Raw genomic sequence first — 23,988 nt, forward strand, 5'->3', positions numbered from 1 at the left:
ACTGTTAGGAAGGTAAAAACTTTAGTTGTTTTTCCAGTAGTTAGGACAGATGTGAGATATTCTCATTAGTCTTTGTATTATGAGCTATTGGCACCGGTTTGGCAAACTGAAGACTAAAGTGAGAGAATAGGAAATTTTAAGCAAGTGACAGTAGACATTGATTATTTGAAATTGTTAATGTAAAAATTACATTTTACGAAAAATTACCTAATATCAAGAGTTCCCAGATCCGATAGTGTGTTTTTGATCTTTTTCATATTCTTTACAAAGCTTTTCTTTGATAGCTCTGTATCTGGTCAAAATAAGAAAAGGCAACTTAATATTTGTCATTATTGGGTAATTGGCAATTCAGATTATAAATGTACCTTTTTGTTGTTGTCTTAGTACTTCTTTTCCTGCCATTGGTAGAGGATGAACTTCAGTGCTCTCAAAAAATCATGTACTTATTAATCTACTCCTTTTTATGTTACATAAATTTTACAGAATAGTGGTACTTAAGGTATGCATTGGACAATGTCTTTAGATACCAAGATTATTTTAATTTAATGATTTTTTTTTTTTTAGGATGATGATGCAACAGATCAAGGGGTTATCTCTGCCAATACTTCAAATTTGGATGATTTCTACCCAGCAGAAGAAGGCAACAAACAGAATGCAAATAACACTAGAGGAAATACCAATAAAACACAGAAAGATGCTGGAATAAATGAAAAGGCAAGGTATGTTAAGCTCATGGTCTTCATTTAATAAAAATTGAGTGCTTTTTATATACACTCGAATGGGTACTGTATTAGATCATGCTTAATGTTATAAGATTTATTGGAGTCTGCAAATATGATAATGTCAATTTAATTATAGAGAGAAATTTTATGAGGCTAAACTACAGCAGCAACAGAGAGAGCTCAAACATTTGCAGGAAGAAAGAAGGAAGCTGATTGGGATTCAAGAGAAAATTCAAGCATTGCAAAAGGCATGTCCTGACCTACAGGTAATTAGGAACTTTTTTTTCCCATTTGTTTGAAAAAAAGATATTTAAAACCTAATGTCATTTAAAGTACTCTTTTTCTAGTACTGACGTGATAACGTTTGTATCAGTTTTATGATTAATGAAATGGATGAACTTATGAAAGAGGTTAGGGATCTACATTTACACTGTGAAAGACAGCATATAGGAATTGACTTTATTACTTTGATCTTTTCACTTGGACTAGGCAGCTTTAGATTCAGAACATAAGTATTAATAACTATTATATTAAAACATTCTGGTTTGAGCTTTGCCTTTAAGGGAGTAGCGTTTCCATCTTGTATTGGCCTAAAATTATATAAGAAGGCCCTTAAACCATCGTGAATTATCTAAGGAAATCAATTAAAATATTTTATCTGTAGTTTGCATGTTAAATAGTACTGTATGTATGGATCTTTGAACTAGAACGGAGAATGAGCAAACTTTGACCATGTCACGTAATCAGGAGTGGGAATAAGGTTGATACAGGAAGGGAACACCAGTTCTTTTCGAGATTTTTCGTAAAATGTTTTGGTTACCTTTATTCTTCAGTCAGGTTTTGTTTTCAGTGAAAGGGAAACATCAAATTATGTTTCTCCTAACCTCTTCTACCTTATCTAATCCTTTTTCCCTTCTCCATAGTCTAAATAATATCCAGAGGGATGCATATTAGAGTTGGGTTGAGTATTTGAAATTTTCCATGGTAACATTTTATCCTTCTTGTCTCTTTTTTTCCTGAGGGTTGGCTGCTAGTCTTCAGCTTTATCCTGTGTTTTCATCTTTGTTTTGTTATGTCAGGTTTTCTTTGGATCAAGATGTCAATTGAGGTCTGGTAATGACAAGTTAAATACAGTATTAGAGCCCCAGTGAAATGGTGAAATAACTGCTTTTATGAAATTAACACAGTTGCTTTAATTCCTCATAATAGTTTTTACTAATCCTTTTTTAGCTGTCAGCCACTAGTGCGGGTAATTGTCCCACAAAAAAATATATCCCAGCTGTTACTTCAACCCCAGCTGTTAATGGAAATGAAACCAGTACAAGCAAATCTGGTTTTGAGCCTGAAGATCCTTCAGTAGTAGATAATGAGGTATTGTATATTGTACTGTTGTTCCTGAGTCTTACATCACGTCTTAAAGAAGGAAAACTGAGTATCTGTGGAACATGTTTTTAAATGCAGCCTGTTTTGTCTTTTAGTGTTTTTTTTCCCTCCCAAAGTCATTACGTTGGGATCTTTTCAAAATAGTCTTGTTCTTTATTAGCAAATATTTGGCAGAATTGTGTTTAAGGGGTAGTTACAATGAACACTAATCATTTCTGTTAGAAAGACCTATTCTTTTCCTTTTTGTTTGTGTGTGATTTGTAGAAAACATAACTTTCTCTAAATAGTTGACGCAGTGTATTTGGCTACTACTTGTTTTTATTAAGAATTGATTGCCTCGTTTTTTCTCATCACAAAAATATTATTTTAACTGTGGAAATCTTAGTGTAAAAAGGATAGAGGGAGAACAGAACTCTAATCCAAGTATATTGTACTAACTTGACTGACTTAAAATAACAGCTGTGGTCAGAGATGCGAAGACATGAGATGTTAAGGGAAGAGCTAAGACAGAGAAGAAAGCAGCTTGAAGCTCTGATGGCTGAACATCAGAGGAGGCAAGGTCTAGCTGAAACTACATCTCCAGTGGCTATTTCATTGAGAAGTGATGGATCTGAGAACCTGTGTACACCTCAGCAGAGTAGAACGGAAAAGTAAGTGATGTTTCCGTCTTTTTCTTAACATTACCTACCTAAGGCATGTAAGATGGGCAGCTTCATTTCCCCTCTCAGCACACATCTGCTGTTTCCTGGAGGCTAGTGTTTGAGCATCACCTTAGTGGTTCAATTTAACTAAATCCAGCTGTTTCCTGTTCTAACTTCTCATAGCATCACCTCTTTTTTTTTTTTTTTTTTTTAATAACTAAGGCACTTGATCAAATGGTGATACAGATTTTCTTGAGTATATAAGCCGTATTTTCTTAGTTATGTTTTAAGCTTAAAAAAGCGAAATGTTTGTTACTTTATAGTACTTACCTATCAGGCCAGAAATGAGCACGTTTTTTCTTAAAAATCTCCTGTCTGTAAATTTCCTAATGATTAGTTAGGAAATGTTTTATTACATGGAACATTTAGATTTTAGGGTTTACATTTGAAATCTCCATATTTAGAATATTTCTTAAAAATTGGCCATCTGTAAGATTGGTTAGTTATCTATATAGGAGTATTCAGAGTCAACATTTTCTATTTATTTTTAAATTTATTTATTTTTAAATTTATTTTATTATTATACATACGTATATATTTTTTGAGAGCGAGCAGGGGCTGGGTAGAGAGAGAGGGAGAGAGAGAATTCCAAGAAGGCTCTGCACAGAGTGGAGCCCCACACGGAGCTCAAACTCAGGAACCACAAGATCACGACTGGAGCTGAAACCAAGAGTCAGATGCTTAACTGACTGAGCCACCCAGGTGCCCCTCAGAGCTAGCATTTTGAAATTCAAGTTTGTTGGGACCTAACCTTTTGATATGTTCAGATGGCATTTCTGGAACATTGCATCAAACCTTATTCTCTTCCTCTTAGAAGAACTTTTCCTATTTTGAAGTCCCAAACTGTGCTTTATTTATCAAATTATACCTGCAGTGTTTTTTTTTCTGTTCTGAGTAACACACATCTAAACTTCAGAAAAGTTAGATAGTTTTGATCAGCATCTAGGTTTGGGAACCACGGCTCTAGAATTGTGCTTTCTAGGGCGCTTGAGTGGCTCAGTCGGTTAAGCATCTGATTCTTGATCTCCACTCAGGTCATAATCTCATGGTTCATGAGTTCGAGCTCCGTGTGGGGCTCTGTGCTGACAATGCAGAGCCTGCTTGGAATTCTGTCTCTCACCCTCTCTCTCTGACCCTCCCCTGTGTGCGTTTCCCTCTCTCTCTCTCTCTGTCTCTAACTAAATAAGTAAACTTAAATTAAAAAGTACATATAGAGTTGTGCTTTCCAGTATGGCAGCTGCTGCATTGCCTATACCTATTAAAATTAAAAAAAAAATTAGGGGCTCCTGGGTGGCTTAGTCGGTTAAGCGACCAACTTCGGCTCAGGTCATGATCTCGCGGTCTGTGAGTTCAAGCCCTGCGTTAGGCTCTGTGCTGACAGCTTGGAGCCTGGAGCTGCTTCGGATTCTCTGTCTCCCTCTCTCTCTAACCCTCCCCTGTTTGTGCTCTCTCTGTCTTTCAAAAATGAATAAATGTTTAAAAAAAATTTTTTTTAATTAAAAAAAATAACTCATTTTCTCAGTCACACCAGCCACATTTTAAATGCTCATTAGCCATGTGTACCTAGTGTTTACTGTATTGGATCCACGTACATAGATCATTACTACTCTTGCTGAAAGTTCTTTTGGACAGCTCTGATCTAGAAAACTGTCACTCAAGGACAAGTTAAAAATTGAAGGGCGTTTAGGAAAAATGTTCAGGGGGTTATGATTACTATTTTAATTTATTTGAAGGATTGTTTTGTGGAAGGCAGAGTAAACATATTCTGTATAACAGCAGTGGAAAGAGTACCATCCATTTTATTACTATGATTAAGTGAAATTGTATAGATCAGTACATCTATGCTTATGTATAAGTATACATATGTATATGTACACATATGGTACAATGTGTGGCACATAGTAGATGGTAACGTATTTAGCTAATCTCTAGAATGATCTCTTTTTGTCTCTTAATCTCTAGAACAATGGCAACTTGGGGAGGTTCTACTCAGTGTGCACTAGATGAAGAAGGAGATGAAGATGGTTACCTTTCTGAAGGAATTGTTCGGACAGATGAAGAGGAGGAAGAAGAAGAGCAAGATGCCAGTTCCAATGATAACTTTTCAATGTATCCTCCTAACAGTGTGAATCAAAACTCTTATAATGTAAAAGAAACTAAGAATAGGTTAGTTTCACCGTTTTAACTTTTGGCTTAATTCCTGATGTTTCACATCTTTGTGACACTAAGTGCTTCTATGATTCTCTGAACCAGCGTGGTGTTCTTACAATTCAATTCATTTCTGACACTAACTACTTAGAATTAGGGCAGATGCCACAAGTCAAGGGCTCAGTCCCACAAGATTGCCCTCATTTCAGATGCCAGTTGTAATCCCAAGTCTCCACGTGCTCACACTTCTGTCTGACTTTGCTAAAAATTTGGGGGTTCCCACAAGCCCTATTTAGGTTTCATAATTTGCTGGAACAACTCATGAACTCAGAAAAGCACATTTACTTGCCTGTTATAAATGGTGCAAGTCAGGAAAAGCCAAATGAAAGAGGGCAAGGAATGGGTGGGGCATGGGGTCAGAACTTCCGTGTCCTCTGGGTGCGCCACCTTCCCCGCACTTCAAAACAGCTCTTCTAAGCAGCTGTTAAGGGTTTTTTGTGGCAGTTTCGTCACATAGGCACAATTGATTAAATCATTGGCCATTGCTGATTAAACTCAATCTTTAGCCCCTCCTGTCTCTCGAAGTTGAAGATGGGGCTGAAAGTTCCAACCCTGTAAACACCTAGTTGATTTTTTAGTGACTTGCCCTTATCATGAAACTATCTAGTGCCTGCCAAGAGTCATTAGCTATGGTTGAATGAGTAGCAAAGACCTTCTACCTCTCATGAGATGCCTAGGGTTTGGGAGCTCTATGCCAGGCACCTGGGATAAAGACCAAATACATTTTTTATTGTACCGTGAGAGTTTTGCCAAGGTAGATCCCAACTAGACTGGATCAAGATTCATAAGCTTTGATCTTTGCTCCTGTTTGGGGGAATTAAGCAAAACTAAAAATCATCGATGGTGACAAAGGCCTGTCAACAAAATATCCATTACATTGTTATTTCTAACAGTAAAATATGTTTCGTGAATAAAAGATGTTTAAGTAGTTCCACTTGATGGAATGTCATGTGGCTAAGTTTAAAGCATGAAGAGTGGAAACATGCTTGTAATAAAATGTTCATTTTGCAGAGTACAGGATTCTATGGACACTTCTGTGTAAAACTTAAGTAAAAAAAGAGTGGAAAAAACTTAAATGATAATTGCACAAGGCTAGAAATCTGGCATTGCCTTTCTCCCTCCCTCAACCTCCCCCTCATTTTCTATACTTTTTGAGTCCTTTGAACTTAAACTTTGATCTTAAGAAAATACTGCTCTGTGAACCACAGTATCAGGAGTTTTTTGCCAGATTTTAAAAACCAAGTAATTACATACGATGACCTAATGCTTTAAATCTGTGTTAGGTGGAAGAACAGTCGCCCTTTTTCAGCAGATGGAAATTATCGTCCTTTAGCCAAGACAAGACAGCAGAATATCAGCATGCAGCGCCAAGAAAACCTTCGTTGGGTGTCGGAACTGTCTTATGTGGAGGAGAAAGAACAATGGCAAGAACAAATCAATCAGCTAAAGAAACAACTGGATTTCAGTGTCAATATTTGTCAGACTTTGATGCAAGACCAGCAGGTAAAGTTTTACTACAAAAGTAAATTTTTTATACCTTGCTTCTAAACTGTTGCCCATTTTTTCTCAAGTCATCAGTAACTGTTAGGACATTTTTTCTTTCCACAGACGTTATCTTGTCTGCTACAAACTCTTCTCACGGGTCCCTACAGTGTCATGCCCAGCAATGTTGCGTCTCCTCAAGTACACCTTATAATGCACCAGTTGAACCAGTGCTATACTCAGCTGACGTGGCAACAGAATAACGTGCAAAGGTAATCTGTGATTAGAAGCAGTAGATCTGTATGGAAAATGCTAAAACTGAGCAGGGGTTTTCTAGTTATCTTCTGGGAGAAAAGGGCAGGAGCAAAATTGGATACTCATACATTTTCAATTCCTGAGGATTTTATAAACAGTGACTTGCCCAATGTTCCCTTTTAATACCATAGACTTTTGGTTTTAAAAATTTGTAGGATTCAACTTTATGCTTCTATTAGGTGAGTTATATGCTATGTAAATTATACCTCTGTGAAGCTTCCAGCATCAAAAGTCTGTCAATTTCTTAGAGTTCTGCTTACTGTCTGATCGAAGTGACAAGTGCACTTCTTGTTCCAAAGGCCAAGTTACTGAAGTAAGCCTGCAGGACAAGCAGATGTTTGCTGTCACTCTCAAAACAGGCCATTTCTACTGCATGTTTTGAATCACTTTTTACATGTATTTTCTTTAAACCTACTTTAAACAGAAGATAATATAACTGACTTAGAAGTTAACTGACTTCTTAAATATTTACAGGTTGAAACAAATGCTAAATGAACTCATGCGCCAACAAACTCAGCACCCAGAAAAACCTGGAAGCCAGGAAAGAAGCAGTGGTGCATCTCACACCTCTTCTCCCAGTTTATTTTGTCCTTTCAGCTTTCCCTCACAGCCTGTAAATCTGTTTAACCTACCTGGGTTTACTAATTTTTCATCGTTTGCACCGGGTAAGTGACTGAAAACTTGAAAATAAATGCAAAGTGCTCGGGAATACTGTTTGTCTCTTGCATGGATTTTTATCTGTCCCTTCTGATGTTGCAAAGAAAGTTACAGACTCGTCTGTGTTGATTCTTTATGGTGAAAAACTTAAAATGGTTGCTAATGAAATTAAGCAAACTGCCTATGAAGGTTGCTTAGTCTTACACCTTTGAATTATTCAGCAACCATTTATCAAGGAGAAAGGGAATGATCCTCTCCCATGACTGCAACACACCAGGCACTGCGTAGAGCATGAGGGGAGTAAAGATGACTAAAGCAGCGTTCTTCTAGAGGAGCTGCATGTCTTGGTAGGGAGATTCACAACTAGACAGAAGCTTAGCTTAGGCTTAGATTTAATTTATTTAGCTTAGGCTTTTATTCAGACCTTTTTTCTGCACCCGTTACGTTTCAGATGCCAAATAAGTGACTGGGATTCAGAAGGGTAGAACTAATGTTTAAAGAAATTTAGAGTCTAGTGAGGAAGCTCAGGTGTCAGGTGCTCAGCACAATGCCGTGGGTGCTGTAGCAGTGATGCAAGTGAGGTGAGGGGTCTGCTCTTCGTTGGGGCAAAAAATTGTCAGCAGGTTTCTTTCTTTTTTTTTTTTTTTTTTCTTCCAGAAAGCATGTTATTTAAAGAATGAACACAATTTATTTCCAGGGAGATGAGAGAGGAAAGGGCTTTCTAATCAGTGTGACACGTAGAGTTACAAAGCAGTGAAACAGTAGATCATGTGGGGAATTTAGAAGTGATTAAGTTTGGCTAGTGTTTAGGGCCATCACAGGGGAAGAGTAATTGATGTGGCTGGAGAGCAGCAAAGGCCTTCTGTACTGTGCAAAGAAGCTTAGACTTTCCATGGCCAACCCGAAGGGCCATTGAAGGATTTTGAGCAGGGGGTTAGCATGAGATTTCTATTTTAGGCATATTATACTAGTGATAGTGTTGCAGAGTTTTGAGAGAGGAGCTAAGAATATTGCTGGTGAAGAGAAAATTGAATGTTGCTGCAGTAATATTAGAGAAAGAATGATGGCTTGGTCCAAGGCATTGGCAGGAGGGGCACAGGACTAGGAGCAATTCAGAAGAATTCTAGAGGTAGAATACATTAGGTGATCAGTTAGATGTAGTGTGTCATGAAGGAAATGGAGTTGAAGGTGTTTACCAGGGAATATAGGAGGAGAAACGGGTTTGGAGAGCTGGATGGCTCTGTGAATATAAATAAAAAGAGCAGTGCATTTTCTTAGCAAGATTATAAAAGCAGTGGCATTAACAAATTTAACAAGCACTTTAGTTCTTGGGTATAAATATTGGCAACAAACGTTTTTTTGAGTAGATTTTTAAGTAACATAATATAAATAATTGCACATGTAATTCCTTTGCAGAAATATACTTCATACCAGTGTCAACTGTGGGCGAAGACTATTCATTCTTCACAAAGTAATTTTGTGAAGACTTTTCTCACCCCTTTCTCTCCCCGAGTTGTTAGTAGCCCCCTCAAATACATCTGATATGGCGCTGTATGGTAAAGGGTTAGTTTTGGTCTGTTTTCCCAGTTAAGTTAGAGTGGAAAGAATAAAAGCTTTGGAGTTGTGCAGACCTGAGATCTGAACTGCTCTTGCATTTACTAGCTGTTTAATCTCTGAGCCGATTTTCTCCCTGGTAAAATTAATACGATACCTGTGTCATGGCGTTGTTTTGAGCATTAAACAAAGTGACGGTTAAATGCCTACAGTAGAGTCCAGTATCCGGTCATTTGATAAAGGTCAGGTACTGTTACATCTAACTTTTAACTCTGAAGGGTGAGGATCATTATCCATTTTTGTGTCACCAATGTGGAAAACCTAGTGGACTGAGCTATGTAAACAGTGATTGAACAAATGAATGTTAATGTATTTAATAGTTTTTTGTTTTGGTGGATTTGAGTGGCACTTTTAATTAAAACTGTCTTTTAATTTTATATTTAGGTCTTCAGGCACTTTGTTGTTGTCTTATCCATTGCTTTTATTTGTTAGGTATGAATTTCAGCCCTTTATTTCCTTCTAATTTTGGAGATTTTTCTCAGAATATTTCGACACCCACTGAACAACAGCAACCATTAGCCCAGAATTCTTCAGGGAAAACAGAATATATGGCTTTTCCAAAACCTTTTGAAAGCAGTTCTTCTATTGGAGCAGAAAAACAAAGGTACTTAATTGTGAACATAATCCATTATATTCTTAAATGTCACTTTTGTGATTACGTCTAATTATACATAATTTGAAAACATAATTAGGCAGGCTGCTTCTATTGTTCGGCTTGATAGCGTTGGGAATGTGAAACTGATAATCTGATCAGGTACCTCTCGGGCATACACCTACTGCTAACCCTGGTATCAAGTTTTGATCAGAGTGTCTCATGCAGTTCATTTTGGAAGAAGAAGATGTGACCCATACAGTGTCTTTTGCCCAGGTTTGCTATCTGTCTTTAAGTTCACTTCAGGGCTAGAAACTAATATTAACTTCTAGACGATAGTTGTAAAGTGATGGCTCCTTGATTCATAGCTCCTGATTAGAATAAATTCATAAGGCCTATCTAAATGTGATGTGGAGTGTACTATTAGATCAGTGAAATATGGTATCAGTCAGAGTCAGGATATCTTTTTCTGTTTCTCAGTGTTATACATATACTTTTTTCTCACTGTTAATATTTAATAGAATAGTCTTCCCAAATAAAACTTTTGACTCAAATAGTATAAAAGACTACTTGGTTTGAGTCCGGTTAATCATTTAATATTTTTATAGCTTTTTTTCATGTGTGTGTTAATCTGGAAAACGGTTTTGATAGCCAGCTGGTAAAAGTAGCCTTTTTATTGTTACTCTTATTTATTTCAGAAAAAACTTTTTAGAAGGATGAAAACTTAGACGTCAGTTCATTGTAGTATTTCTTCTGTAAGAAGTATCTCTTTGATTTTGTCTTTTCTAGCCCTTTACAAATACAGAATTCACATTACTTTTTAGTTATGGATTGGGCATGTCTTGGGCTCTTAAATAAACATTTTGACACTTTAATTATTAAATCATAGATTTTCTTACATGATGACACAAAAACTCTTAGAATTCAACTGTTTATTAGACTCTGGGAATCCTATGGTTGACCTTCCTGACTTTTTCTTAGCTCTGCTAACCATTTTTTCCCATTAAACGCCTTATTGCTCTTTAAAATACTCCCTCGTCAGAGCCTAACAGTGTTTAGGGCATAGTTGCCATTCAGAAATGATGGTTGAATGAATTTCCATCATAAGCAATAAACACTTATTCAAAGCTTTAGTGAATAGCTTTACTATTGGAAGGTCTTTACTTCATTACTATCCATATTTTGTACATAATTGATAGTAAAAAAGGATGTATCTGGATATCTAGTATTACTTGAGATATTTGACCTACTTCAGATTAGACCTCCCCAAAATCTCAACTATTATTAGGTAGGTTCCCTGAATTAAATGGCTGGAGATAACAAGAGGTCACATGAAACATTGTAGTCCTGAGCTGGGGTCAGAAAACTTTTCCTACTGTAAAGAGCTTGATAATAAATACTGCAGACCATATAGTGCCTGTCATAACCGTTTATTTCTGCCATTTTTGCACAAAAGCAGCCAGAAACAATATGAACAAGTGACTGTGCTCCAATAACACTTTGTGGGTGCTGAAATATGAATTTCATATAATTTGTGTCACAAACTGTTTCTCTTGATATTTTTTCAACCATGTAAGAATATAAGAATTAGTTTAGCTCCCAGGCCATCCAAAAACAGGCAGCGGGCTGAATTTGGCCTGTAGAATATAGGTTTGCTAACTTTTGTCTTAAGTTGAATCCTATAGTTCAGTCTCCCAAATCACATTCTTCGGAACACTGTTCGTGTCAGGTTCTATGATAAAAAGTTTTGGACATCTTGCTGACTATGTTTTCCTCTAAGACATTTATAATATCAAGCACATTGGCATGTTAAAATTTCTGAGAAATCCTGTAGACATACATATTTTTAAAAAATTTTTTTTTTCAACGTTTATTTATTTTTGGGACAGAGAGAGACAGAGCATGAACGGGGGAGGGGCAGAGAGAGAGGGAGACACAGAATCGGAAACAGGCTCCAGGCTCTGAGCCATCAGCCCAGAGCCTGACACGGGGCTCGAACTCACGGACCGCGAGATCGTGACCTGGCTGAAGTCGGACGCTTAACCGACTGCGCCACCCAGGCGCCCCACATATTTTTTTAAAACTTAGATGATCAGTGAATACCTATGAATATATTAAAGGATGTCAGTGTTTAGCACACCATTAGAACTAAACTATATGTGTGGAGGAGTAAATTACCAGTTGCATGGACAATTGTTTTCACCAAATTCCAGTTCTTTTTGAACTGCTTTAGGTGACAACAGATCTGTGTGTGTTCCCAAACCCTCTGTTACACACAGCTCTTTCTCAGCTGTTCCTGCATGTGTTTTGGTTTTTCCTTGTATGTCCCATCCTTTTTTTATTTTTATTTTTATTTTTAATTTACTGATTTTGAGAGAGAGGGTACAAGTGAGCGAGGGGCAGAGAGAGAAGAGAGAATCCCATGAGGGGTGGGGAGAGAGAGAGAGAGAGAAAGAGAGAATCCCATGAGGGGCGAGGTGGGAGGAGGGGAGAGAGAGAGAGAAATAAAGGGGCGGGGCTCACTTGAAGGGAACTCCGGGACCTGTGCTCACCCAAAGCGGGATGGTCCATATGATGTGGGACTTGAACTCACAAACCTTGAGATCATGATCTCAGCTGAAGGCAGATGCTTAACCAATTCAGCCACCCAGGCGCCCTTTTTATTTTCCTTTCCCACTCTTTTGCTTCATGAATGCTAGATCTTTTGTTTGAAACTTTTGCCAATGAAAATGGTTTAATGAGAAGGATGTAATATTAAAGTTCAAAGTAATTTAGCACATTAGCATTCATAATACTTGTGTATTTAGTTTATTTCTGTAAAAATGTTTTTATAGCCTGTTGATGTTTTTATCTACCTAAATCTAGTAAACTGTATCTACAGTTTTCCAGTAAACATAGGAATCTGTTGTACCTATAAAAACTTATTTTCATTGATAAGGAATCAAAAACAGCCCGAAGAGGAGGTGGAAAACAGTAGGACACCATGGTTATATGACCAGGAAGGTGAAGTAGAAAAACCATTTATCAAGACTGGATTTCCAGTGCCTGTAGAGAAAACTACAAATAGTAATCGCAAAAATCAGTTAGATACCAGCCGGAGAAGACGCCAGTTTGATGAAGAGTCTTTAGAAAGCTTTAGCAGTATGCCTGATCCAGTAGATCCAACAACAGTAACTAAAACATTCAAGGCAAGAAAAGCATCTGCACAGGCCAGCCTGGCATCTAAAGATAAAACTCCCAAGTCAAAGAATAAGAAAAGGCATTCTACCCAGCTGAAAAGCAGAGTTAAAAATATTGGTAAGTATTAAAATTTGTTGAGTATCGATCAGTGTAAATGTTAACTTTATTCTGGCATGTTGACATACTTAATTTCATTATAGCTCAATGGATAAACTATTCTAGACCTACTTGAATAAAGTAATTTTTAGTCACTTTTACAAATTTTTTAAATAAAATTTATCAAATAGTGTTGAATGTTGTAGCTATTTTAAGACATGGTATTCTTTTTTTGTGCTTTCTAAAGCTTCTTATATTTCCTGTGTATATGGTTACTATGAGCTTTGAAGATATTGTCCGTATCTTGAAGGTTATTAAAATTGCTGACGTGCCCTACTAAAAGCTGCTGAAATGCCCAGGTTTTAATGTTTCTCTTTTTTAATAGTACATCTTATCCTACCTCCAGCACTTTCTGGTTACATCCTTGATTGATTCATTTAAAGAACTTTGGGCCTGTAACTACATTGCAGTCTTTGAATTTCATAGATGAAACCACTTTTAAAACAAGTTTGCTCTTAGTCCTTTAGGAAGTTACCCTTAGTTAATAAGGTAAAACATTTACCTAGGTTTATTGAATCTTGGCCATTGAGTATCTAATTAAAGTTCTTTTTATAGTGTTAACTGTGTGCCTCTTTAAAAAAATAGATATTCTATGATTTTTTAAAAATTTTACTCAAGTCTAGCTCTAGAATCTGGAATATTAAAGGATGCTCCTTCCAAGTTTTCAGGGGATGCTTTTTGGCTGTGGCTCTGAGATGTTCTTCTGGGTTCGGGAGATAGTATTTGGTGCTTAAGAACAATGTATTGAAGGCATATAATCAGAAAAGTTTGAAAAATCACTGTGCACAGCTAACTCTTGGAAACTCACAATACATGCAAAGATACGGAGGTCCTAGGAAACCCTGTAGTAAAAATCCACTTGTAGATATTCACAGCATTCTTCTTAGCCTCTTATGGCTAATGAAACACTTGAGAACTCTGATGAAAACTATGTATGTAAGAGAGAATAGGTGCTCCTTTATTTCATTTCAGTTCATCATCTGTCCTTCATGTCCTTGCCTCCTACCGCTACTCCCATCTGAAGAGTCTGATTTGATGGCGAAGCAAGCAAATTTGAACAGGGATGATATTTTTCTCAGCACACACGTTACCATCCTTGAAAATATTTGCCCAGTTATATAGGTTTGGGAGGAGCTGATTTTATGTAGCAAATAAGTCACTGATTCAAATGAATGAAATCCAACTACTCTGCTTTCTCCAAGATGACTCTTGGTGCCACTGGAGGGTGTTTAAGTAGATAGATAATGAACTGTGGCCGTTTTTAGGGAGTGGTCCCTTGGGTGACCCAGTCAACGTTTTATTCTCTCTTACCATGCTCCCACAAAAATGCTTTTTGTCATGCAAACAAATGAAGAAACACGAACATTTATTTTCTAGCGTTTTCTCATTCAGCCGGTTAATATGAGTGTGCTAGGGCAGTGCTTCTTAAACTTTACTGTTTCTCCCTTGGGAATCTTGTTTAAAGGCAGGTAGATTCTGTCTGGGTGGGGACCCAAAGATCTGCATTTCTAACAAGTTCCCATTTGTTGTCGATCTTGGTTTGTGGACTTCACTTTGAGCAGCAGGTTCTTAGGGGACTCTTAAGCCAACTAATGACCATGTCTACCTAAGCCTAGAAATAGCTGGTATATTTCTATTTTTGAAACCCCTTTATTCTAAGGAATGATGGTTTTGTATATGCAATTCAGCTTTTTTGCTTCAAGGCAAAGGTTGACATTCTGATCTATGTGGTCTCTTCTAAGTATAAAAATACTTGCCAGAAACATACACGTTTGTTTGACAAGCATTCAAAACCATCTGTCAGTGAGAGCCCTACTTTAAGGCACACACACAAAAATAAAAGACTTGATAGCAGAATCTAATACATGTAGAGTCAAACTAATAGGGAGCAAAATCAAATTAGTCAGCTAAACCCTTGCTATTCAAAGTGTGAACCAGGGACAGGCAGCATCAACATCATCTTGGAGCTTATAAAAATGCGCTCTTGGGTCCAACCTTGTACCACCCGAATGAGTATACATTGTTTTTCAGTGTGCATGTTAGCAAGATTCCAGATGTTTTGTTTTGTTTTTCTAATTTTTTTAATGTTTATTTATTTTTGAGAGAGAGAGAGCGAGCGAGTGAACAGGGAGGGGTATGGAGAGAGGGAGACACAGAATCCAAAGCAGACTCCAGGCTCTGAGCTGTCATCACAGAGCCCAGTGTGGGGCCTGAACCCATGAACCATGAGATCATGACCTGAGCCGAAGTCAGATGCTTAACCGACTGATTAAAGCACCCCAAGATTCCAGATGTTTTAAAGTGAATATATGTCCATTAAAGTCTGAGAAGCACTGAGCTAGACCAGTGCTCTTTTATGGGGTAGGAATGGCCATGATTTCTTAGAAAAAAGAATATTTACTTGTCTTAAATGTAGGTAGATGAAGAGAAATATTGGAAGGCATTCCAAACTAGTAACAATGAAAAAAAAAAAGTTTAGAGGCAGGATGAGGCAGGGAAAGATGAGAGGAACTGGGGAAGGAAATAGGGTATGACAAATAAATCAGCGTGGTGGGACTTAAGCTGCTGTCTTGAGAGAGAGCACAGCTGGTTATACTGTCCCTGATTTACTAGACTGAACTGCTCGTGTGTTTTGCACTTATGGACAGTTTTCAGCAGTAGCATGCTAAATCTTCACTTAGCTTTGTTTGCAATGATGGTGATGTATTTTCATCTTTAGCAGGTCTTTATATGTAAAGGTACATATTACTGCATGTGAAGTAAGGTGGTACAAATTGAGTGATAGTGACAATTCTTTACACTTCCATCCTAATTCAGACTTTGAGTTGAGCATCATTTCTTGCTGTGCCAGATGTTTCTTGCCTGGCCGGATGCATCAGACCTGTAATTTGGCTACTCTCTAGCAGGTCCATTCCCTCTTTTGATATTGTTAGAAAGCAGTGGGATCCTATAGTCTAGGTCTTCCCCGTTCTTGGAAAATCAGATTGAACTGTTAATGTACTATAACTGTCCCTGAGTCTTTTCATTTTTCTTCTCTTCCCTCTCCTGTTGTTTACTGATGAAGACTGAGTTGAAATGCATGTCAAGCATTGGGAAGGGCAAGTCCTGACAGATGTGGCCAGCAAAGAAACAACCCTTTTTAGAGTCACAGAGTTCATTACTTACATAGGCATAGAAATGAGAGCATCTGGGAGTCCTAGCTCCCTGTGTTCTTTGTTCTACATGCCACAAGGGGACACTGAAACAGAAGAAGCCTGATGACAGTTGCAACATGAGTGGTAGGACCCGTTACTGGGGAGCCGGTGCCGTGCTGCAGCTACAGTCCACTTTATAGTCTGGCGCTGTGTCCCCAGAGCCTGAGAAAGAAAGGTCTCCTATTTCATCAGAACCCAGGAGGAGATAAAAAATACTTTCATGACAGCTTTACGAGGGGGTAGGGGGAGGCAAATAAAAAATGGCCACATAGTAGTTCCTCACAAGCCTCCCATGTTCTCATATTCTGTGCTCCAGGAGGATCATAAGGCCTTCTGTCAGGACTTAGACTCAGCTGCAGTTCAGTCCTTACCTGTGTCGCCTTTGTGGATATGTGCAAGGTCTCCAGGGTGCCATGGCTGAGCTGTGTCGCTAAAGTGGAGACACAGCTAAAAGTATGGTTTTTTTCTAGCTATGTTGCCACTCATTCTGAGTAGCACAGATTGTGGCCAAGGGAAAGAGTGATGAGGTGGGTTGGGAGATCCCTTATGCTAATGAACATGTGGTGGTGGTGGTGTTCTAGCTGGTCTAGCCAGTGGAACTCTGGAGTCTCAGTAGTCTTCCTTAATTCTCCATTTTACCTTTTCCTTTTGTCAGTCGTATACCCTTATTGCTGGACCTGTTTATGTGAAGGTCAAAAATAACCAAGAGGGCTCTTTTTCCAGTAAGTTTCATGCAGAATGAATGAGAGTGGCTAGACTTTAGTCTGAGAGACCAACGAAGAAACTAGGAACCCAAATATGAAATGATAAAGTCCTAACTTGAATGATGGCCTTAAAAATAAAAAGGGAAGGTTAATTCCAGAATGGATGTTACAGAGAATAAATCGACAGTATTTGGGGGACTTAACTTGTTATTAGCAGGGCAGCTACTGTGATCTGGAGCATGTAAGTAGCAAGGCTTTCGGCTCTCTTGTCTCATTCTGAGAATGCTGGGGGCAAAGATCAGAGCTCTGTAGTCCCGGGGAAGACTCGGTTGGAGGATGGGCTTCTGTGCACCTCCTACTATTCTTACACCCTCCTTCCTTCGAAGAATAGCAGTCTTTTGCCACTTCAGGGTACTAATGGGAAAGAGTGTCCCTGAACAAGTAGGTGCCATTGTCCCTACCTTGCCTGTGTGAGAGCATTGCCTTTGCAGCTGTGGAGACTGAGTAGAAAAGCTTCCTCTTACTGTCTTGGTGGGAGACTGACAACTTGCTGGTGAGAATGTTGCTTCACTCACTGTAGGAGTGAGGCTTCCAACTGCTATCTGCATGCCAGTGAAGCTACCTACAGTTGGGTCCAGCCTTCAGGGTAGATAGGAGTCCTGACGTCCAGTGAACGTAACAGTGCATGCAAAAGGGACCAGCAGCTAGAGAGAAGCCACAGAAGCTGAACACTAGATAGAACAGGTAAAATGCAGTAAAAACAGTTATTGAAGGAAATACACACTTGAACAAAATCCTAAAAACACTTAAGTGTATTAAACTAATAACAAATTCTATAGAACTAGAAAAAATGGTTTTCACATATAATGTTTAGATTATTCAAAAAAGAGGGTAACTGCTATTAAGTCCCAAATTATTGGCCTAGAAAATTGAGGGGACAAACCATAAGACTCTTAAATAGAACAAACTCTGGGTTGCTGGAGGGGTGTTGGGTGGGGGGGATGGGCTAAATGGGCAAGGGTCATTAAGGACTGCACTTGTTGGGATGAGCATTGGGTGTTAATATGTAAGTGATGCATCACTGAATTCTACTCTTGAATTTAGTAGAAATGCAGCTAACTGTTGTCCAGCTGGGAGGCAAGGGAGGAAGTTATCCACATACCCCTATGTATATTCTGATAAAATTCCTTAATCCCAAGGAAAAAGTAAACATCTTCTAAGCTTCCAGACTGGAAGAACAAGTTCTGTATGATAAAAAAGAACCAAACTGACATCAGACAACACAAGAAGTAGAAAAAAGTGAAATAATGCCCATACACAGACAGAAGAGTACTGCAGCTCGGGAGTCCTGTATTCAAACTGGTCACGATGAAAAGAAGATACTGGTGTGTCCTATCTGCCGAAAACAACAGGAACAACATATGAATCAGATCAGACACCTTTAATATAGGGAAAGGTGAAAAGGAGAGGTAACAGTTCAGTAAAGAAAACAGATCAATCTCAGTTACTAATGTAAATTGAAAAGTGAAATATTAGCAAATTTAATCTGCCATGAATCAAAACAAATATTAGACTGTTGTCAGTAGGGTTTATTACAGAAATGTAATCATGATTCATTATCAGGAAATCTGTCAACATAATTTTGATATCAACAAATTGAAGGACAGAAGTCATATAATCATAGTGGTAGATTAGATAAACTTTAAAGTCATTCCTAGTAAAAATTTTTAAGTAAAATGCACCTAAGAAGACAGATATTTAATATTTGATATAATGAAGGCTGTTAGCCAATGCCAATCACAACATTGTAAATGAAAATACTCCAAAGATAATCTGTATCAAAATTAGAAATTAAACAGGGGTTCCCTCTCCACCATCATAATTGTCTAGTATTGTTTGGAAAGCATTATCACAAAAAAGTTAAATAATTAAATAAATAAATGGAAACATTTTATATTTTTCTGAGAGAGCCCAAGAGACACTGGAAAATAGGTACTAAAGTTAACAACATAAATTAGTAGAGTAGCTGGTTACAAAATAAGTGTGCAAGTATTTTTAGCTGTTGTAGTAACAGAAGAATGGAAGTTGGGGGGAAATACTCTTCCCGTGGTAGTATCCAAAGTTATAGGGGGGTAAATCCTTAGGGATAAGTTTAACAAGGAAAGTACTACATCTATAAAAATGTAAATATTTTTGAAGAACATGAAATAAGATGGAACAAACATAACTTTTTAGAAGAGAATGTGTAAAATTATTAAATATCAGTTCTCCTCAAGTTAAGAAATGCTTTTAATGTGATTCCATTTTGAATCCTCATGGACTGTGGACTGTTTTTGAAATTAGATGGGGCGCCTGGGTGGTGCAGTCGGTTAAGCGTCCGACTTCAGCCAGGTCACGATCTCGCGGTCCGTGAGTTCGAGCCCCGCGTCAGGCTCTGGGCTGATGGCTCGGAGCCTGTTTCCGATTCTGTGTCTCCCTCTCTCTCTGCCCCTCCCCCGTTCATGCTCTGTCTCTCTCTGTCCCAAAAATAAATAAACGTTGAAAAAAAAAAATTAAAAAAAAAAAAGAAATTAGAAAAAAAATGTCAGCACTTGTATGGAAGGACAAATGTCTAACAATAGCCAAGAAAAGAAGAGAAGCTAGGTAGGACTTGCCTTACCAGATATTTAAGCATTCTGTGAAACTTCGGTGGCTAAAAGAATGAAAATGGCATTGGAATACGTATGCCATTTAAATAATGCTCAGAAGTAGAACTTAATAAATAGGGACATTTAATATATTGATGAAGGTTGCATTTTACTTCATTGGGAAGAGGGTAGATATAGCCAAGTATCCATGTGGAACAAAATAAAGTTGAAGTCCTATCTTGTGCCATATAGCAAGGAAAATTTAGTAGGATATATAGATAACCTATGGTGGGTAAGACCTTTTAAATCAAGTCCTGTTACACACGAGTTATATATAATAAGAAGGCACACATATTTGACAAGTGCCCATTACTCTTCTCTCTCTTACGGACATTTTATGTAGACTGGATAGGATTCTTTCTTGTATTTCCTAACTGAAAAATTGTTAACTTGTAGTCTAGTAGGGAATTTGGGTCACATAAGGCCTGCCATATAGTTTGAGTTGGGATGTACTCATTAAATACCAAAGGACAATGAAGTGTTAGAATATATTATTGTTACCCATGCTTCCAAAGGTTATTGCAAGACATTGTTTTACTATTTTGTATGTCTATTTATACCAGGCCTTCATATATTCTAAATTGGGTTACGTGTACTATTTCACTATGGAAATCAATTTCCCTTTCAGTTTGAGTTAGTTGCAACTGATAACAGTTGTCACTTTTTTTACTCAAGGGTATGAAAGTGCCAGTATGTCTAGCACATGTGAACCTTGCAAAAGTAGGAACAGACATTCAGCCCAGACTGAAGAGCCTGTTCAAGCAAAAGTATTCAGCAGAAAGAATCATGAGCAGCTGGAAAAAATAATAAAATATAGTAGGTCTACAGAAATATCTTCAGGTATGTTCTTTTTTGGTTTGCTTTAATCTAAGGACTTCTTCATCTTAGAGTTGAAAAGTGGTCTGTTGGAATTTTCTGTCATGTGGAAGGTGTTGTATAAGTAGGGTAGATATATTTTTGAAATCAAGAGATGTAAACTGGAAATATTTTTATTGTGATACTAGCTTTCAACATTTTGATAAAATTCTAAACAAAAAGTATAGTTGACATTAATTTGGAACCGGTTTGAAATTCTGAAAATCTTCTCTGAATAATAATTCGATATAAAATCATATCATTCCTTGCTTAAAATCTTTGGCTTTACCATACTTAATGGGAAAGTCCAAATGCTTTAATGTAACATCTGTCCAGCGGAGATTTGGCTCTTTCTTGCATCTCTAGACTCTTCTCTGCCCACCCTCTGCCTTGAACTTGTCTCTTCTTTCCAAGGCACTGACCTGAAGTTTGCCCATAGTTATCATGCCATTTCTCACCTCAGGAAGTGTCTTTTCTGCCTGAGTCCTTTTTGCTCTTTGTAAGCCTTTTTCTTTACTGGAGTCTTAAATAAAATGTTAATTCTGCATAATTTCTCTGAAATTGTATCCAGATCTAAGCTCAGATATGTTTCCCTTTCTCCTTTTTCGTTTCTATTGTAGCCTGTGTAAATCTCTTCTGTTGCCTGTATCACATTTTATAGTAATTACCTGTTTAAGTGTCTGTCACCTTTTTGAGTCCCTTGGCAGCAGGTAATACCTTTCATATTTGTATCTTCAGTGTTTCCATGATACTGGACACATGGTAGGCACTTAGTGTTGATTGAGTGAATGGAGGAATGAATGAATGAATGAATGGAGTTGTATGTGTTTGTCACTGTTTTACATTAAGTACTGGTACTTTCCCAATTTATAAAGAACAAGTACATCTCAAAGAAAAATGAAGAGGGAGGCAGTAAATATAGACTCTTCTCAGGTGTCAGTAGGACCCTTGGTGAAAAACTAGAGTAGCAGCTACCATTTGTATTATGCTCTACTATTTACAAATTAAATTACTCATCTCATTTGAGCCTCATAATGCTGTGAATTGGTTTTATTTCCATTTGCAGTTGAGGAAACATGGTCAGAGAGACCTGTTTTTTTCCCAGTGTCATAAAGAGCTGGTAACATAAACTGGTACAGTTTTTCTGGAAAGCTTCAAAAGTCACGCCCTTAACTCCGTAATTGTACTTCTCTATGCTAAGGGGAAAAAAAAGTGAAAACAATATTGGTAGTTCGTGTTGTCTGAACGGTATGATTCCAACTATGTTAACAAAAATATCAATGAAAAAAAACTGGAAGAAAATCCATCAAAATGTTAATAGAGATTTTATCATTTTGAAACTTTTCTGTATTTTCTAAACTTTTCATAATGAGTATTTATTGCTTTTGTAATCAGAAAAGAAACATCACATTTGTTTGTGTTTTGAACTGATTGACTTCCTCAAGGTCCTGTTGCTAGGAGATTGCATAGTGGAAGTTTCAGTCCTGGTCTTCTGCTAAGTCTAGGATCCTTTTGGCAAAACTATCAATTCTACTGACACGACCCCAGCATTTTACCAAAATTTTGTAACTTTTATCCCCTTTCACTGTCTTTATCAAATAGTGGTATCTTCAAAGAGTAAACGAGTGGAGGTTGGGGAAGGGCATTAAATTGAAAGACTTAATTGGACTATTAAGTTACCTAAATAATGGATATTTGGTCATAGTTCTTCAGACCTTATTACTGTTAGAAAAATATAAGGATTGAATTTTGGTGCACTAAAAAATGCTTGAATTGTGTAAATATACACTGTGTGTATCTGCATATTCATGCTCTGAAAACACTTTGTTTTAGTCACTACCCTGAAATTCTTTATAGCATGTGCTAGTGCTTTTTGATAACATGATTACTAGAGTGTAGCACATAGGACTGCTAGTATTTAATTGTCCCGTCCTCTCCCTAAGGAGTTGGGGGAGTTTCATCTTGATGTGTATGCTTCTGAGAGTGAATGGCAGAAGTGTATTATGATAGTCGTCATCAGTCACATTGTTTATATATAAGTTTATAGCAAATCTTCTTGTATTTTCCCTAATAAGATTATTTTAAAACAAACTAAAAACCTTATCTTGTGATAACATTTCAGTTCAGGCAAACAATTTTAAAGAAATTTGCTTTTTTTTTTTTATTCACTTACTCATATTATAGACCCTGTCTTTACTATTCATACACATTTTATGTTCATCCTTATGTCTGCCCTTTCCTACAGCACATGCTAGGAGAGTGCTACAGCAGTCTAACAGAAATGCATGCAATGAAGCGCCAGGTAACAATCTGCTTAGTTTTGGTGTCCAGTTTGTGTTAATTTTTTTCCATTAGTCCTAAATATCCTTAGTTTTATTGCTCTGATTATTTTTAGATTTAGCTTAGTGTATATATGTCATTTGCCTTGTAAAAGTGAAAGAGACTTCATAAAATTCTGAAGGCTTTCATTTATAATTCTTTACTTGGGTGATAAAATGAGCTGCCTTTCTGGTTTTCATTTTCATTTACTGTATAGAACATAGCCAACACATTCATAAGGGTAATAGAAAATCTTTTTACAATTTCGTGTTTTATTTGAAGTTATTTATTTTGTATTTCTTAAGTGCTTAAAAGCATTAATATTTTTTGAAACAAGAATACCGTTATTTTTTCCTAGCTTTGATTTACAGTGTTTAAGTATTACGTGTGACTTCTGCTGTACCTGCTTATTTTTGTCACTAGTCAACATCTGTATTTAAAAATGAGCCAATACACCATTAAACAAAAACAATGACATGCAAAGACCTTGATAAATAAAAAGGCATGGAAAATTACAAACATTCCAAAGTGCTGTTTTGATCTTTATCGTATATATTTTAAATATGGTTCTGTGTGATTTAGAATTATAAATATTCTTTAATGGTTCCCTACACTATACATAAGTGAAAAATAAAAGTCTGTTGTGAATCTGTAGGAGAATCTAAAGAAAAAACAAGGATCTAGCACAGACTAAGCTTGACTTATATCTGTGATACTTCCTAAAGAACTATGAAAATAAGATGGAATCAGAGAAACTTGATTGAGATCAAGGATTTTCTAGCTTAAACAAATGCATTTTAGTTCAGGAGGAGAAACTGGCAAAAACTTTCTACCTCTGTTGCAGGGCCAGAGTCGGGAGAGGGGGGTGGAGCATGTGTTCAGCATAATTCATTATTTGTGAATAATTTAATCTTTAGTGATATATAATTTAGAATGAAAATTTTATCACCTACAGAGGTATGACAGATGTCATTGAATATGCTTTGTTTGTATATCTTTGAAATGATAAACATTTTCTAAATTAACTGGCCAACTGTAGTACATAAATTGGAAGTTTGTGTATTAAAATCTATTTTCTTATCTGGATTTTTCCTTTAGAGATTCTTACAGAGACTTAAAATAAATATCACATGTGGACATTTTAAAACTAGTAAAAGAACATTGGTATTTTATTATTTTATTTTATTTTAATTTTATACTTAAAAATGTCTGAGGGATA

At 37.0% G+C, this 23,988-nt stretch overlaps 1 protein-coding gene across 16 annotated transcripts in view; it reads left to right on the forward strand.

Moving 5' to 3' along the window:
• Positions 1-23,988, forward strand: part of PCM1 (pericentriolar material 1) — an 82,818-nt gene that overhangs the window by 33,998 nt on the left and 24,832 nt on the right. For 9 of the 16 annotated variants that reach the window (XM_047090553.1, XM_047090559.1, XM_047090560.1 and 6 more), the window contains 12 exons: positions 565-719; positions 859-988; positions 1,953-2,093; positions 2,565-2,755; positions 4,769-4,972; positions 6,298-6,517; positions 6,623-6,768; positions 7,286-7,476; positions 9,515-9,686; positions 12,613-12,971; positions 20,271-20,435; positions 22,696-22,752. In XM_047090553.1, coding sequence (XP_046946509.1) covers positions 565-719; positions 859-988; positions 1,953-2,093; positions 2,565-2,755; positions 4,769-4,972; positions 6,298-6,517; positions 6,623-6,768; positions 7,286-7,476; positions 9,515-9,686; positions 12,613-12,971; positions 20,271-20,435; positions 22,696-22,752 — 2,131 coding nt within the window. The remainder of the gene's footprint in view (positions 1-564; positions 720-858; positions 989-1,952; positions 2,094-2,564; positions 2,756-4,768; positions 4,973-6,297; positions 6,518-6,622; positions 6,769-7,285; positions 7,477-9,514; positions 9,687-12,612; positions 12,972-20,270; positions 20,436-22,695; positions 22,753-23,988) is intronic. The other 7 variants (XM_047090556.1, XM_047090564.1, XM_047090566.1 and 4 more) reach the window with 2 other exon arrangements.

This window comes from Lynx rufus, unplaced genomic scaffold (genome assembly GCF_022079265.1).
Source record: "Lynx rufus isolate CCGP_SWC_20201006 ecotype Redwood Valley unplaced genomic scaffold, mLynRuf1.p SCAF_3, whole genome shotgun sequence".
Lineage (NCBI taxonomy): Eukaryota > Metazoa > Chordata > Mammalia > Carnivora > Felidae > Lynx > Lynx rufus.